We start from the raw sequence: 17,955 nt of genomic DNA, 5'->3' as shown, positions 1-17,955 counted from the left end.
GCGCCAAATGCGCCCCGAACATCGGAATACCCACTAAAAAACCAGCGGTACCCTTTCCGTCTTAACGAGGAGCGCCACGGGGTCGCTTTCGCATGCTACCATGGCAAAATATACCTACCAACCTATTCCAAGCACATGATTAATATAATGAGAGAAACAGATGACGAATTGACTCGATATGGCCGAGATCTTGAATAATCTATGATATTCAATAGGAATTCGCGAGAAAATATCGTTTTTTAATGTCCGCGAAAATGTAATCGGAACTTTGGAAGTTGAAGTGGTTAAGTGGAATAGTATTGTGTTATAAACAAAGGTAAATGAGTCAAAAATTGTTTGTAGTGCATAAAACAGCAGAACTATTACACAGTATTGTAGTTACTATCGTATATATATTTTTATGATACGTATAATTTGTTCAAAATAAATAAATAAAAATAAAATATATTAGCAAATCGATAGTTTTCTGTTATTGAACTCACTCCTACCTTTACTCCATTTAGAATAGCAGATTTTTGCATGAGAATATAATTACGAAATTAAAGTTGCCCTTCTAATAAACCGAGGGTACAATAACCTTTCAAGCTTAGATTTAGGTATAGCAACGGTATGGGGCAGCAAAAGAGGCACAGAGGTTAACTATACATAGTATTTGTTATGTATAGTTTAGAAATTATTATAATGTATATATACGCATTCTTCTATGCAAAGTTCATGTAGTTCCAAATATTTATGATGTTTATCATTTAATCGATTTCGTCATGTAAATCAAAAACGTGATTATATATGTTTTAATTAAATTATATAGTCGAATTAAAAAAGGAGCAGTTATTTTAAAACAAAATCTTTATCTGATTCTGAGTTAGAGTCTTCCGGTACTGTCCTTACTTGCACTATTAAGTCAAACTCCACACTACTGTTGAACTTAACTATTTATTAAAGTAAAAATAATTATTACAATTAAACTAACCAAACCGTTGCGCGATCTAGGATAGAAGTACAATGCCATCTAGTGGTCGGTAGCAAGAAGTTAAATGAATATAGATTTTTGTGCCTTTGATGTGAATTAATTTATATGCGATTCAGAAGTATATCAGCGCCATCTATTGACTGTATGTTGAATTACAATTTAATTCATCAACTTAAATCTTATCATTCGTGAGTCTTTTTGACTCGTGCTTAAACGCGAATAATGTTTTTAATTTTGTTACTGTTTATTGTTATTTTAATATTTTATAATCTATATATTTTATTAACAAAACATAATGATTACTGGAAAAAGAAAAATATTCCACATCTTAAACCGAGATTAATTTTTGGTAACTTTAGTGATTATATTCTATTTAGAAAAAGTGCTCCGATTATTGTAAGTGAAATTTGTGACAAGTTCCCCGACGAGCCGTACGTCGGCGTATTCTATGGTACAGCACCAGCTCTCGTCGTCAAAGATCCTAAGCTTGTAAAACTAGTTTTGGCACAGGACTTCTTTTACTTCAATGGCAGAGAAAATACGGACTACGCTAACCGAGAAGCGATAACCAAAAATATATTTTTCAACGGAGGCGATCCTTGGAAAGTGTTACGACAGAATTCAACTCCACTCTTCACATCTGCAAAACTAAAGAACATGTTTCCAACGATCAAGGAGTGTGCTAAGGAAATGGACTCGTTCCTTGAAGAAGAAATAAAAATATCGGAGAACATTAACTCAAAATCGTTGTTGGCGAGATACTCGATGGATTGCATTATCAACTGTGTATTCGGTCTAAGAGCGAACACTTTGAAGAGAGATAAAGGTGTGAACCCATTTGTAAACCTAGGAGAACAAATATTTGACACATCAACCATGGCAGGTTTGAAAATAATTTCTCGATCTATTTGGCCTTCTTTATTTTACGCATTGGGTTTTCAGTTGTTTGATGAGAAAATTAGTTTGTTTTTCAAAAACTTATTTATCGGAGCCCGTAAAAATCGCCTTAAGGGGCGAAGTTCGATGCAAAACTTCGTTGATCTTATTTTAAGCTGGGAAGAGGAAACTTACATTGTTGGAGATAGTTTCGCTAATAGCGAAAGTAGTGACAAGAAGATAGAAAGAATGGAAGTAAATGAAGACTTACTTGTAGCGCAGTGCACGGGTTTTTTCGGGGCCGGTTTTGAAACAACGTCATCTACACTCAATTTTCTTCTTTACGAATTAGCAAAAAATAAACGAGTTCAAGGCAGAGTTCTAGAAGAAGTAGACGCATACTTTAATAGATATGATGTTATTAAATATGAATGCTTAAACGAAATGCCTTATCTTGAAGCATGTATTGACGAAACTCTTCGTCTCTATCCGGTATTGGGGAACGTCACCAGAGAAGTGATGAGTAACTACACATTGCCAACAGGTCTTCGACTACAGAAAGGAGATCGCGTTCACATACCTGTATATCATATCCATCGACACCCAGATTTCTTCCCTGACCCTACGTCATACCGTCCCGAACGATTCTTTGGCGATGAGAAGAAGAAAATCAAACAATTTACCTTCATGCCATTCGGTGAAGGTCCAAGAGTTTGTATTGGTAAATATTAAACTTTATTATACTAATCTATAGATATTCGTTTACAAAAAAATATTAGTAGAAAAATATTAACGTATAGGCCAATAGGCCACCTGTTGTTTAGTGCTCACCACCACCCATAGACATTGGCGATGTAAGAAGTATTAACCATTCCTTACATCGCCAATGCGCCACTAACCATGGAAACGAGTTGTTATGTCTCTTGTGTGTGTAGTTACACTGGCTCACTTATCCTTCAAATCGGAACACAAAATACTAAGTATTGCTATTTAGCGGTAGAATATCTTGCACAAAGCTTACTAAATACTTTTAATTAATTCATACAACTTTAAATATCATGTCACCTCAATAAAACATTAAAATAAATCCTCATATTATTCTTAAGATTGTTTTTAAACAAATCAAAGTAAGTGATAGTTATGGATATGATATGATCAGTTTGACTTTCTTGAAGTCAGTGCAAGTACTCAGGTATTGTTGTAAAGCATCACTTACTAGCTTCTTTACTGTTTGTACAGCGTTCGTAACAAATGCATCAGCTAAATCGTTTTGCGTCAACTTTCATTTCAAAAATGGTCTCCACGAAAAGTCCCTTCGTTTTTATTGGATAATATGTATACATAACCTGTGCCATCCTGGAGATGCATTCAAAATATTGGTGAAAGAATTCATGAAATCGAATGAGTGGTTAAGGTATTTTTAATAATAAGACCACTTTTCACTATGTGTTCAAGTTTGCTTTATTCTAAATGTCATCAAAAGACAGACAGACATAGTTGCTTTCAATTTTATAATATTAGCATAAATATATTTTAATATTGACTTTAGCGATTTGGCTGTCCGAGTTCATCTCAATGATATTTATATGGTCAAATCTCTAATAATGCTAATAAAATTAGTATAGCCAATATAATTTCCTGTTTTATTTATTTACACGATCTTAATCTATTATGTTTATCAAGCCGTGGTTAGAACGCTTGAATGCTAATCCATGATCGAAGTTAAAGCACCACCATTTTAATGTGCTTAATTTGTGTTCATAATTTATCTCGTGCTCGGTGAAGTAAAACATCTTGAGGAAGCCTGCATCCGTCTAATTTCAGTAACATTCTGTACCACATGTGTATCCACCAACCCATGCCAGAGCAACCGAAAACCTTCTCCTTCAAAGGAAGAAGCCTTAGCCCAACAATGGGACATTCACAGGCTGTTATTATACATTACACCAAAGCTCTAGAATCCCACATACAGGATAATATGATTGAGGTAATTAATTTGCTCCCTTATTCTTTCAGGTGCTCGTTTTGCCAGAATGGCGATGTATGCAGGACTACTGACCATATTCAGGAAGTATAGGATCGAACTGGCTGAGAACATGCCACTAACTTTAGAATTCAGGCCGGGGTCTGTTGTTACACAGTCTACAACTAATATACTCGTCAAATATATTCATCGAGATGTTTTAAAATAACCTCCCGACGTATCGATGATAATCGTCCATAATTTTATTCCTGCAACATTTTGTTTTCCATTATAAGAATTAAATGTATACAATTATACATAAAATATGTAATTTAAAAAATAAAATAAATAAATAAAAATAAATAAATAAATAAATAAAAAAATAAAAAATAAATAAAAATTATTAGTTATAAAATGGGAATGTTTCTTAAATTTACTATTAAAAACACACAACAAAATCGTCAGTTATTATTTTATATTCTTCAAAGTACACATCACATCACATAATTTAAAAATAGAATAAATATAAAACAAGGTCAACTATAACGTTGATCGATAAAAGGTCGTAAGTGACACAATTTCATTTGTCAACTTCAAAAGATATATTGAGACTTAAGCTTAAGTAACTTTGCAGCTACCAAAAAACTGACATCTTGGACAAGGTGAAGTGGTACTGCACATATGAATAGCTATCAAGCTCATTTCATGTATAGACTGCAGTAATCACTTAAGGGATTGCTTAATCAAATATCAGCTGAGCCCTGAACTCAGTCGGTCTTCGCGCGTGAAGTCTCATCGGTTATACGTCATCGATTGAACCTAAATTGTTGTTGTTAGTTATATATAAACATAATAAATTATACAAACATGTACACCTAACATGAACGCTTATGGTAAATAATAGAATATATATTTTTAAATGGGTCTCTTATTTTGGGAGATAAACATAACGTTCAGAACTATAGGCCAATATCCAAATTGTGCACAATTGCAAAATTATTTGAGAAAATTATCTATGCAGCATCTTTCCCTTCGTGAGGGGTACATTGATTAATGAACAACATGGTTTTGTGAATAGAAGATCTACTGCGACAAATGTTTGTGAGTTGACACATTATGTTGCCATGGCTATGGATAGGGGCTATCAGGTTGTGTATACTGACTACTCTAAGGCTTTTGACAAAATATCTCATACAATCTTATTGCATAAACTAGAGCAAGTTGTAGGTGTACATGGCGACCTGCTTCGTTGGTTGTCCTCATACCTTCGCAACAGAAGTCAAGCGGTGACGATCAAGGGCTTCTGTTCTTCTTTTGTTCCAGTTTCTTCTGGTGTACCTCAGGGCTCTCACCTCGGTCCGTTATTGTTTAATATTTTTGTAAATGATATTCATAAAATTTTTGTTCATACATCTATACTGTTGTATGCTGATGATATGAAAATCTTTAAAGTTATTTGCTAATCCTTCGGATTGTAGCCTTCTGCAAAATGATCTATATAAGTTGTGTAACTATTGTAACGAAAACTCACTGAACTTAAATATTAAAAAATGTTGCAATATTTCTTTTACACGAAAGTCAAATCCAGTAACTTTTAATTATATACTGAATAATGACAATATTACCCGAGTAACTGAGGTGAGAGACTTGGGGATATACCTAGATAGCAAATTAACACTTAAATTCCATATAGATTATATAGTTGCCAAGGCATTTCGAATGCTTGGCTTTATACTCAGGGTTAGTAAGGATTTTAAAAATGACACAACCTTTGTCCTATTATATAATTAATTTGTCCGTTCATTGCTGGAATATGGTTCTGTAGTCTGGAATCCACGATATAAAACTTATATTGATACAATAGAAAAAATTCAACATAAATTTGTTAAATATCTTAATTCTAAATGTTTCACTCTAAATCGTAATCCACCTAAAATGATGTCCTTACTGGATCATCGTACAATGCGAGATCAAAGTTTTTTATTTAAAATAATTCATAACTTGAATGATAGTCCATATCTTTTAAGCAAAATTCACTTTAGATGTAAAAAAAGTGAACACACGCAATAGTGCTTTATTCCACTTACCCTCCACTCGAACCAATTATGCTCAAAATGAATTTATATATCGCTCTTGTAAGAGCTACAATAGGAAGTTTATTGCCTTGGACATGTTTTCTTGTACGCTCAATACATTTAAAAAAAGAGTTTGTGTGCATTTGTTAACTTAGTCAATGTTTTTATTTTATCTATTTAATTTTTATTATATAATATTGTTTTGCTGTTATTAACTGTTTGAATCTTAATAATTATTATTTGTAATTTACAAAATTGCTTGTTTACTGTCATATATGAATTAGTTTTGAGTGGAAACTTGATTGGTGTGTGATCGAGTTAATTTGTTGTGTAGTATATGTGGCGTGTACTGTTTGTTTCCCAGATATAATAAAAATAAATAAAATAAATTTTATATGGGATTCCTTTAAATTATAATAAGTAGGTATACTTTATTTTATCATGTTCGTGTGCTAAGTATTAATAAAACAAAAACTTCGAGACGTGATGTCAGTAACCTTGAGAACTGAACAAATAACTTAATATGATAGTTTCCTTATTTTGTCAGTGGTAACATATTCAATCGCCATTGCATCATCAACATATAATTAAGATATTACGTCCCTTGTGCCTGTATTTTCACTGGATCACCCTTCCTTCGAATCTGAACTTCCACTATGTATTGCTGTTTGGTGGTAGAACTTATTATAATAAATGGGTATAGTAAATTCCACATAAAAGTATTTTATTTGTGTATCAAATAATGAAGATAAATTAAAGTCTTTAATAGCGCCCTTTTTGCGCTGGAAAATTTTATTTTACACGCTTTTACACGTTTTTCGGCACTGAAGGCGCCGCACTACCCACTAAAATACCAGCGGTACCCTCACCGTTTCTCGGAGCGTCACGGGATCGCTGTGCATGCTACCAGTCGCCTTGACCTTAGACATTCAATATACACATATATTTTTATAACACAAATTGGCCACCTGATAGTAAATGGTCACCACCGAGCATAGAAATTGGCACCGTAAGAAATATTAATCAATCCTTATATCGCATGATTCAGCATGGATTACTCTGTCCATTGGTGAAAACTGTATGATAATCCATTTGGTTTATCGCGTTAAGACAAAAAGACTTTGTTTTATACTATGTGATTTGTGACATAACATTTTATAATATGTTGAATGAACTTGAATTGATAATTTATGTAAAAATAAGTCTCAGTTCTACATTATAAAGAGTCATCAAAAATAATATCTATGTTATGTTAAAATGTTACGTATATGACATTTTTTTGTTTATACATTAGTCTTGTTAAACGCAAAACAGCTTATTTTATATATTTCAACATTGGGAGTGTTAAAGTGTTGATGAAAGAAAAGTTAACTTCAAGTTTAAAATTATTTTCGTATCGGATCGTTAATAATGAAAACTAAAAAATTAAACATTATAATAGGTTTGAAATTCCTATTCATTTTGCCTTATGATTAAATTATCTTATATATTAAATTCGTAGACCTTGATAGACAGCACTGTAATAGACATTACACAGATACCAAGTCGAGTCATACATTTATTGAGTTTAATTGAGTCGCACGTAACGTGAACCATGATTTTAATTTTATATTTAATTCTATTTATCGTTATTATATGTTTTTATAAACTTCATATATCATTAAAAAAATATAATGATTACTGGAAAATGAGAAATGTTCCATATCTGAAACCGAGACTACTTTTTGGCAACTTTAGTGATTATATTCTATTTAGAAAAAGTGCGCCAATAGTAACAAGTGAAATTTGTGACCAGTTCCCCGGCGAGCCGTACGTCGGCGTATTTTATGGTACAGCACCAGCTCTCGTCGTCAAAGATCCTAAGCTTGTAAAACTAGTTTTGGCACAGGATTTCTATTACTTCAATGGCAGAGAAAATACAGACTATGCTTACAATGAAGCTGTAACAACAAGCATATTTTTCAACGGAGGTGATCATTGGAAAGTATTACGACAGAATTTAACTCCACTTTTCACGTCTGTGAAGTTAAAGAATATGTTCCCAAGGATCAAGGAGTGTGCTGAAGAAATGGACACGTTTCTTGAAAAAGAAATAAAAATATCAGAGAATATTAACTCAAAATCATTATTGGCGAGATATTCAATGGAATGCATTATTAATTGTGTATTCGGTCTAAGAGCGAACACTTTGAAGAGAGATAAAGGTGTAAACCCATTTGTAATCCTAGGAGAACAAATATTTGACACATCAACCATGACAGGTTTGAAAATAATTTCTCGATCCATCTGGCCTTCTTTATTTTACGCATTGGGTTTTAAGTTGTTTGATAAGAATATTGAATTATTTTTCAACAAATTATTTGCCGAGGCCCGTAAAAATCGAAAAAAGGAGAGAATTCTGAAGAAAGACTTTCTTGATCTAATTTTAAGCTGGGAAGAAGAAAACTACTTAAGCGGAAACAGTTTCAGCAATACTGAAAGTAGTGACAAGAGGATAGAAAGAATAAAAGTAAATGAAGACTTACTTGTAGCGCAGTGCACGAGTTTCTTTGGAGCTGGTTTTGAAACAACATCATCTACACTAAATTATCTTCTTTACGAATTAGCAAAAAATAAACGAGCTCAAGACAGAGTTCAAGAAGAAGTAGACGCATACTTTAATAGATATGATGTTATTAAATATGAATGCTTAAACGAAATGCCTTATCTTGAAGCATGTATTGACGAAACTCTTCGTCTCTATCCCACGTTAGGAAACCTCACCAGGGAAGTGATGCATAGCTACACATTGCCAACTGGTCTTCGACTACAGAAAGGAGATCGTGTTCATATACCTGTTCATCATATCCACCGACACCCGGACTACTTCCAAGATCCTATGTTGTATCAACCCGAAAGATTCTTCGGTGATGAGAAGATGAAAATTAAACCATACACCTTCATGCCCTTCGGTGAAGGACCAAGAGTTTGTATTGGTATTGTAAACATTCTTCGTATTATTTATATAAAATAATCATTTACAATCGAACATTTCCTTTTCGATAAGTTTAACATTTAAAATATAATATGTAATTTAAATTAAGTTTATGAAAGATAAGGTGCCGAAGAAAAGATTATTACGCAGGAGATATTATTTTGTTCGTTTGTGTGCGCAAATACAGCAGAAATATGTTTTCTATCACTCTCATAATCCGATGGGTTATAACTTCGTATTGCGAATGAGAATTTATTAACAAAAGCAGATCTCTAGATCTGCCACCTTACAAACTAGCCATTAGTCTACAACGCAGTAAATTAACATTAATGTTTTCCTCAAAGTCGTATTGTGTGACTCCACTAGAAATATATCAAGTTTCATACGTTAACCAACTGTTTACTATCTACGTATGTACGTAGTTTTTTCATAATTTTTTTAAGTTCTTCATCAGATAATACGATAAGAAAAATTGCTACATCATCGTATATTTAAAAAAAAAAACAATATAAATAAAACAAACTATTATCTCGTTTCAGGTGCTCGGTTTTCAAAAATGGTGATGTATGCTGGACTTTTGACGATATTCAGGAAATATAGGATCGAGCTGGCAGACACGCCGTTAAGTTTGAAAATGAGACCGGTGACAATTGTGACGCAGACATCAACAATCGTACATGTTAAATTTATACCTCGTGACCTTTAAGTAAAAGAACCACTATACATATAAATAAATAATAAACTATACAAATACGTTTTTCTTTGTAATGCCTATCTGAATCGATATTCATAAAAGTTATAGCATCACGCCTCGGAGCTTGCATCACGTTTCGGAGAAGATTTAGGTACATAATATCATTATATAGTATAAGTACTTGTGCTTAGGAGTATCACCCGCTTTAAATGTATGCTATAGACACACAACAGAGACATGATAGTTAAATAGACGACGAAAGTGGATGCTTGCCTTTCACGTCGAAGGTTGTGGATTCGATTCCCACGCAGAACAGATATTTGTGTGCATGAACATGTCTGTTTGTCCTGAGTCTGGGTGTAATTATCTATATAAGTATGTATTTACAAAAGAAAAATACTATATGTAGTATATCAGATGTCTAGTTTCCATAGTACAGACTTGGTACAAGCTTTATTTGGGATTAGATGGCCGCGTGTGAAAAATGTCGCAGGATATTATTATTATTATATTAAATGGGTCCTTAATAAAATCTGTTACGACTAAAGGAACTTTCATGCGTTTCAGAAAATTAAGCCCATTGCATTTGTTATCATCATGTACTTGATAATTTCACATTTGGCCTTAAAGACTTCTGATCGATTTTTTTAAAGGCAAATGCACCTTAAAACCGTTGTTATATATATATTTAATAAAGTATATGTGGTGGATCATTTTCAAATTTCGCTTAGGTATACTTGTCCCGAGAGAAAACTTCCTTAAATAATTACATCTAAACAGCAAATTTTTTTGTGCATAATTATAAAAATCGTTGTATACTGATCGAGATTTACTATAAAAAAATAACAATCTGTCACTGTTTACAATCATTTTTATACTAGATATTTTTTTTTATTTTTTTATTTATTTATTTAAACCATCATATTAAATAATAACTGCTATAGTGTAAAACTGTTATGCAGTTATTAGAATTAAAATTAAAAAAAAAAAACAAAATAGGCATCAAAAATTTATAGAAAAAACATGCCGTCTAAAAATATGTAAAATGTGAATCATGAATGTACACAGTAAATAAATATTGCCTGTAACAGTGTCTTCTATTTTTTAGTTCTATTTTTCCCACTTTTTAAAAGTAATGTAGTCGAACTTGGTAACAGAGGTGTTTTCTTTAAAAATTCAACATTGCCCTATATATAGCAATCATTATAAATTACAAGGTTACCTTAATATGGACATTGCAAATATTTATCAAACTTTTTTGAATAATAGTGCCAACCAAAACTACCAACAGCATTTATAGAACAAATAATTCTAAACGAACGATGCTAAGACGCATAAGATACGAACAAAAACAAGCAAAAAGTTTTTATACACATAAAACTATAACCGGATTTAATATATCTTTTATTAAAGCCGAACAAAACAAAATTGCCAACAGACCTTCAAATGAACCCGCAAAACGAACTCGTCTAATGTATTTTTTAACATAATTACGTAATTATAAAAATATAAACATTATAAAATAGTAATGTTTTTTTGTCGGTTTCACGCACAAGCTAACTACTAAAGTAATGATATACTTTCAAATTATTTTAGTTTATACTTCCAGGCCGGACACACACTATATATGATGGCAATTCGACATAACCATAAAGAGTTTAGGCACAGATTGCTTGTTTTCTTCCGCTCCGTTGATAGTGAAACGAATTTGAATTCATTATATCATATACACATATACAATATCTACATTTACATATTATATAATTACATCTAATTTTATTCATATTCTTACATACTTTCTGCCTCGTTGGTCTATGGGCTAGATATTAGATTTCGAGGTCCTGTGCTCAAACCGCAGGTCGGGCCGATAAAAAGTTAATGGGTTTTCTGTAGAAGATTCTCAGTAGCAGCACGGAGTCTAAAAGTTGGAAGTATGTCAACTCCCGTGCCTCGGAAAGCACGTAAAACCGTTGGTCCTGCGCCTGAACTCTTTCCGGTCGTATCAGTTTGCCGTCCTATCGGATTGCTTGCGGTACACACTTGTGCACTATAATTATTATCGCCTGCGCAGTTGGCTAATCTCTCCCGAGATTGGTCAGGAGGACACCACTTTGAGTCTATAACATTATTTAACTTAACTAATTTATAAATAATTATAAACAATCGTTATAGTTTAAAATTCTCACGGTCATTGAGATATATTTAATGAAAGGTTTTATTAATGTAATTGATACTTCTTGGTTTGAAGTCTATAAATTGATATCTGTTCTTTTGACGTCATTGATCGCTTATCGCGTTACTTGGAGCAGTTATATATTACGTTAAAATGTACGTTATATATACAAAGTCTTACTTGTCTTTAAGTGATATTCTTTATCGCAGAGGTCAACTTAAATATTCTTATCAAAAATGGTACTTACGTACTACATTACAGGTTTACCTTTTATAGCTTATTAAATATCGGCTGAGAAATATAACAAAGACCTCAAATCTTATAATGTATCTGTATATACAACATTTTTAGTTTGATTTTCGTAGGATATAAGTATTTATTGGTTTTCACCGATCCGTACGTGCGTACGTACTGAAACGCGTATTTATAAATAAGTACTTAGTATAAAATAATCGACTAAGTGTAAATTTAACAAAACAATGAGAAAAAAATATACGCGACGACGACGTTCGCTACAAAAAACATGCTATAGGTAACAGCACGTTATTCAGCGCGCTTTACATATACGCCTGGGCGCGTTTAACCTAAGTATCCAGCATAAGCTGAACCATATTGAATATGATTGATCATATAGATCTGAGCTCATCTTCATCATCATATCATAATATCATCATAAAATAATTTAAATTACAATTAAACGGAAATCCTACTACTTAAGTAATAAGTTATAAGTAACACACATACAAACATGCGCAAATATACTCGCGATTGCGCAACAAAACGTGGTTTTGCGCAAATACTTTTAATGGTGTAAATTTGTTTAGTGTTTGTGGTTTAAAATCGTACGACAGGTAATACGTACGTTTGACTATCGTGCAAAGTTTAATACCAAAACTGATTTCCGTAACACGTATTTATTTTTAACTCAAGAATTAGGGACTTTACTAATTGTAATTGCTATGTATCTTAAAAAAAGAAATATTTATACCTATAGATCTATTGCACACAAGTTTATGTATAAAGAAAGTTAGTTAATTTATTCAAATGTTCATTATACAACTAGTATTCGCCCGCGTTTTAAGGGGAGAGGGCCTAATTAAGGGGGGATATTATGCATAGTATCCTATGTCCATCCATGGGCTTCAATCTTGCTCCATACTACATTTTCTCAATATGGGTTCAGTGGTTAAGCCTTAAAAGCGTGACAGCAGACAGAGTTATTTTCGTATTTATGGTATAAATATACGAAAGGCGCTCTTATTGCTTTCAGCAATCTCGTTCGATCTGAATAGCTGATTTTCGAACAAATGAAGGCGGCTCATAAAGTTCCTTTGAAATGACTTTTATAAAAATATAAATTTCCATATCTATATTTACAAATACTAAACATTGATGGTTATGATTATGAGCACTATCTCCTAACAATAAGGTGTACTTTTAAGGTGTGCGCCTCTCTCCCATAGTTTATTAAAATCTAAAAAATCTTATAATAAAACTTTCGCTCTATTATCATCAAATATATTATGAATATTTTTTTAAGACACAATAGCAATCATATTTTTGACAACCGACTTATGGCGATATACAATTTTGATGCGTGTATTGCTGAAATGTTATAATTATAAAGATAAATGTCGCATATCACTTTTCTTTTCTGACATTTCAAGTGTTCCACCGTTCCGTGTTTGTTCTTACATATTCGCTCGGGATAATGTCGTATCAAATTACAATAACTGAATAACATTTATTTATAACAATTAATTATCACTTCCGTATTATAATAATAGCGAAAAATATATCTTGTGTAATTGGACATGCACATAATTCAACTAATCGTAAAATAACAAATACTTTAAAATAAATATTTAATATTATAAACAGTGTGACAGTTGTCAGTAAGCGGCAATTGTAAATATTACAAAGCAACGAAAGCGCAATTCAATATGCTATTCAAAAATCATCAAAATCAATACATTTTTTATTCAAATAAACTTTAACAAATAAACACCGGTTCGGAATGTCGATTCTACCGGCAAGAAACTCAGGACCTACTCTATTTTTAACAATACAATTTGCATTAATATACTTAGCACGAAATCCAGCAATCATTCAATCCACGATACTAACTACTATGTTATCTATTGAATGAATAAATAATATATTCTAACAATATCATTCTACTATTTATAAAACACAATTAAGCTTTTTTAACAATGATAAAGAATCCATATTATCATTATTCAAAGGTCAATTATTCTTATCAAAGTTCACGAGGAATGAATTTGAGAGAAATATTTATCGTAGTTTGAGTTACAAGAGACACCGGCTTAAATTTCAAAGTTTGTGGCATGTTCTCAGCCAGTTACAGCCAGTACATCACCATTCTTGCAAAACGAATTCCTTCACAGCAATAATACATGTCGAACTTAAGAAATACAGCATTAACTTTGAGCTTCATACAAAATGCAAATTAAAAAAAAACGATACACACTCGGTCATTTTAGATTTAACATATAAACCTCTCAATTTTATGTCAAATTAAAGTTACTAATACGTTATATTATGCTGATTATATTATCCTTATTTTATGCTGATAAAATATATATAACAAATTATTTGAATTCTTAAATATATATATATATATATATTTATATAGCTTCATTGTAATCCATTCCCAAAATTTGATTACCTAATATTTGTTTTATTCTGAACGTATTGCTCTATAAAAATCACATCTAAAACACAGTCATATAGTAATATAAAATAATACATATAATGTTTTTAATTTTAAAATTAGTCAGTTCTGTCAAAGAAATTGAATGAATTTACAGAACCAGCAGTTTAAATAAAGATGATAATTTGAATCATAATTTGGCCAAAAGATACTAATTATATATGTAGGAGGCTTTTATATACCTTGATCCTACCACACGGTTCCCACACAGTATAATGAAATTATTAAAAATTCCTTTTCTCAGAACTCCCCTCCATACTAATATTATAAATCTCAAAGGCGTATAGAAAAGAGTTTGTCTGTTTTTTCCTTTTTAATGAGCAAATCTCTGAAGTCGGGTTGGAAAAATATTTTTGTATTTGATAGTCCTGCGTCATGTTAAATACCTTTATAGGCTGAATCTCGCAGAGCAGCTAGTATATTATCTTTTGTGGTAAAAATATAGGTTAGTGTGAATAACATTTGATATTAACCAATACAAACTCTTGGACCTTCACCGAATGGCATGAAGGTGAATTGTTTGATTTTCTTGTTTTCATCGCCAAAGAACCGGACGATATGACGTAGGATCTGGAAAGTAGTCTGGATGACAATTATTTTTACGGAGTGAGCATTGTCTAGAATTGAACGACCATTGTTTTGAAACGAGAATTCTGTTGTTTTGTTAAACGTAATCCTGTGTTAATAAAAAGACTTATGTTTGTTATTGATTGATTAAATGTTAATATTTAAACTGAAAGCTGTTACGCTTTGTTGAAGAATGGATTGAAAGCATTATCGCTTTGTCCTAGTGGTTCGATGAAAGCTGTTATGCTTTTCGAAGGATGGATTGAAAGCATTATCGCTTTATTCTTGTGGTTCGATGAAAGCTGATACGCTTTTCGAAGGATGGATTGAAAGCCGCTTTATCCTGATGATCTGCTGAAAGCTAACACGCTTTGCAGTGAGTTTGGGCTCAAACCTGTCTTGACCCATGGTTGATGCTGAAAGCTGTAACGCTTTACAATTTGTTCCAAGTGCTGCTTCTGAGCAATGCTGAAAGCTCGAATGCTTTGCTATATGCTAGAGCTGTAACATGCTGAAAGCTTTTATGCTTTGCTTTGTGTGCGGTTGAAAGTTGTCTGTAAGCGCTTTGCTTGCGTGCGTGCCATGCGCTGTGCCATTTAGGCTGGACGTGATGTCAAGAAGCAACGCGAGAACGCGTTGAGGATCAGAATGGCCGTGTCAGAGATAATAAATTTAATCGGATATACGACGTCACTTATTAGAATAGGAACACCACACAACGTGATGTATGTCATGTCCGTTGGTCGGTTGTCAGACGTCAAGTGTGAAAAATATAAGACGAATGCATATTTTATTATGTAGCCGACTGATGGAAATATAAAATATAAAGGAGTATGTCAGTAGCGCGTGTGATCATTTTGTCGAGCGACCCCCTTGGTCTCTTGGTCGTACTGCGCACTGACTGATTTAATAAAATCAACATATTGGACGACAACGGCGGCCATTAAAATGGCAATCTATTTGAATCCGCGACTTATATTATAATAATTTCTAAATTATATACTTATAACAAATACTATGTATAGTTATACCTCTATGCTTCTTTTGCTGCCCCATACCGTTGCTATACCTAAATCTAAACTTAAAAGGTTTATTTTACCCTCGGTTTATTAGCAGAGCAACTTTAATTTTGTAATTATTTTTTAAGTTTTTAAGTTCTTTTTTAAGTTTTTAAGTTTTTTTTAAGTAGGAGTGAAATTTTCAATGACAAAAAACTATGGATTTGCTACTTTGTTTTATTGTTATTCATTCATTTGTTTATTTATTTTGAACAAATTATACATATCATAAACAATATATACGATAGTAACTACAATACTGTGTAATAGTTCTGCTGTTTTATGCACTACAAACAATTGTTGACTCATTTACCTTTGTTTATAATCCAATACTATTCCACTTAAACACTTTAACTTCCAAAGTTCCGATTACAACTTCGCGGACATTAAAAAACGATATTTTCTCGCGTATCCATAGTGAATATCATAGATTATTCAAGATCTCGGCCATATCGAGTCAATTCGTCATCTGTTTCTCTCATTATATTAATCATGTGCTTGGAATAGGTTGGTAGGTATATCTCGCCACGGTAGCATGCGAAAGCGACCTCGTGGCGCTCCTCGTTAAGAAGGAAAGAGTACCGCTGGCTTTCTAGTGGGTATTCCGATGTTCGTGGCTCACTCGGTGCCTTGGACACTGGCGAGCCCCACATACTCCCCCACTGTTCCCATGGTGGAATCGCGTAATGCGTTTTTCCAGCGATAAGAAAAAAGGTTGGTAGGTATATGAAAAAAAAAATTAACTTCCCAACTATAGCAACAAAATTTATAGTTACGTAATTGCTCGTGTCAAAAGATTAATTCAGAAATCTTTAAAGTAGTTATTATATGAACGAATAAAAAACGTGCATTTTTGTAACAAATTGAAATTAATTTTAATTTTAATGTGATGCAAATACTTTGGTAACATTATAAAGGTTACCAAGTTAACACTAGACTAAGTAAGGAAAAGCAAATTCTATTGTTTTTTTATTTGTATTCGCTTCTATCACCAACTCGAATGTTTATGTCTGTCTCATGAGGACTATGGTTATGGTCGATTAAAACTCTTGGATTTCATTTTGTAATCTTTACTTTCGAATGTTTAGACGTGTAAACATCTTAGCGCTCGATACACGGTGGGGGTTAACTGAGAGTTCGAGCGTCAGATGACGTCGGCGCATGATTTGTTATTGTATGTGCGTTAATGTGCGCGTGAGATCGATATATGAGCACACATGTTTACAGCTTACACATCAATTCTCGTAAGTACATTGGCACTTACACCATTTTTTTTAATTTCGCAATAGAGTAATGTTCAATGTCAAGTTGGCAGATAGAAGGACTAATGATAAATAACTAATCACACATATTTGTATTTGCTAATGTTCGCACTTAAGGCGTGAACAATGTTGAATTGATATGTTATTAATGTTAGTTAGACCTTAAGGTCCAGTTATCAAAAAATTCAACACTCTAGAATCCTCGCTCGGTCGGTTTTCTACAGAATATATTTCGGAGAGTGTGCCCAGGAACTATTTAATTTGGTTCCTCCGTCACCTTTTTACCATAGAACTGCGAGGCATCGTAAAGATCTGCATCCGTACGTAGTTGATGTGTCTAAGACACGTACGAAACGATTTGCTTCCCCGTTTCTGATACGCACCGCTATGATCTGTAATACCCTCCCGACCTCCGTTTTTCCCACCACCTACAATATGGGTACCTTCAAGTCTAGAGTGAATAGGCATCTTCTAGGCGAGCGCGCTCCATCTTAGACTGTATCATCACTTTCCATCAGTGTGTGATAACAGTCAAGCGCTAGCTTATATACTTAAAAAAAAATTCTATTCATAGCATCTCATTTTGAAACATGTTAGATAATATTCACT

The 17,955-nt window shown here is 32.8% G+C and overlaps 1 protein-coding gene across 1 annotated transcript; it reads left to right on the top strand.

Annotated features, from left to right (window-relative positions):
- Positions 1-1,264: 1,264 nt before the first annotated feature.
- LOC126775643 (cytochrome P450 6B4-like) lies at positions 1,265-9,564 on the top strand (the record flags this gene model as incomplete). The annotated part of the gene is made up of 4 exons (XM_050497708.1): positions 1,265-2,567; positions 3,863-4,026; positions 7,554-8,859; positions 9,398-9,564. Coding segments are annotated over 4 exons (2,940 nt in total), but the record flags the coding sequence as incomplete, so codon positions are not given.
- Between the last annotated feature and the right edge of the window lie 8,391 nt (positions 9,565-17,955).

Source organism: Nymphalis io, chromosome 18 (assembly GCF_905147045.1).
Source record: "Nymphalis io chromosome 18, ilAglIoxx1.1, whole genome shotgun sequence".
NCBI classification, from domain to species: Eukaryota; Metazoa; Arthropoda; class Insecta; order Lepidoptera; family Nymphalidae; genus Nymphalis; species Nymphalis io.
This window is presented reverse-complemented; position numbering and strand designations above follow the sequence as displayed.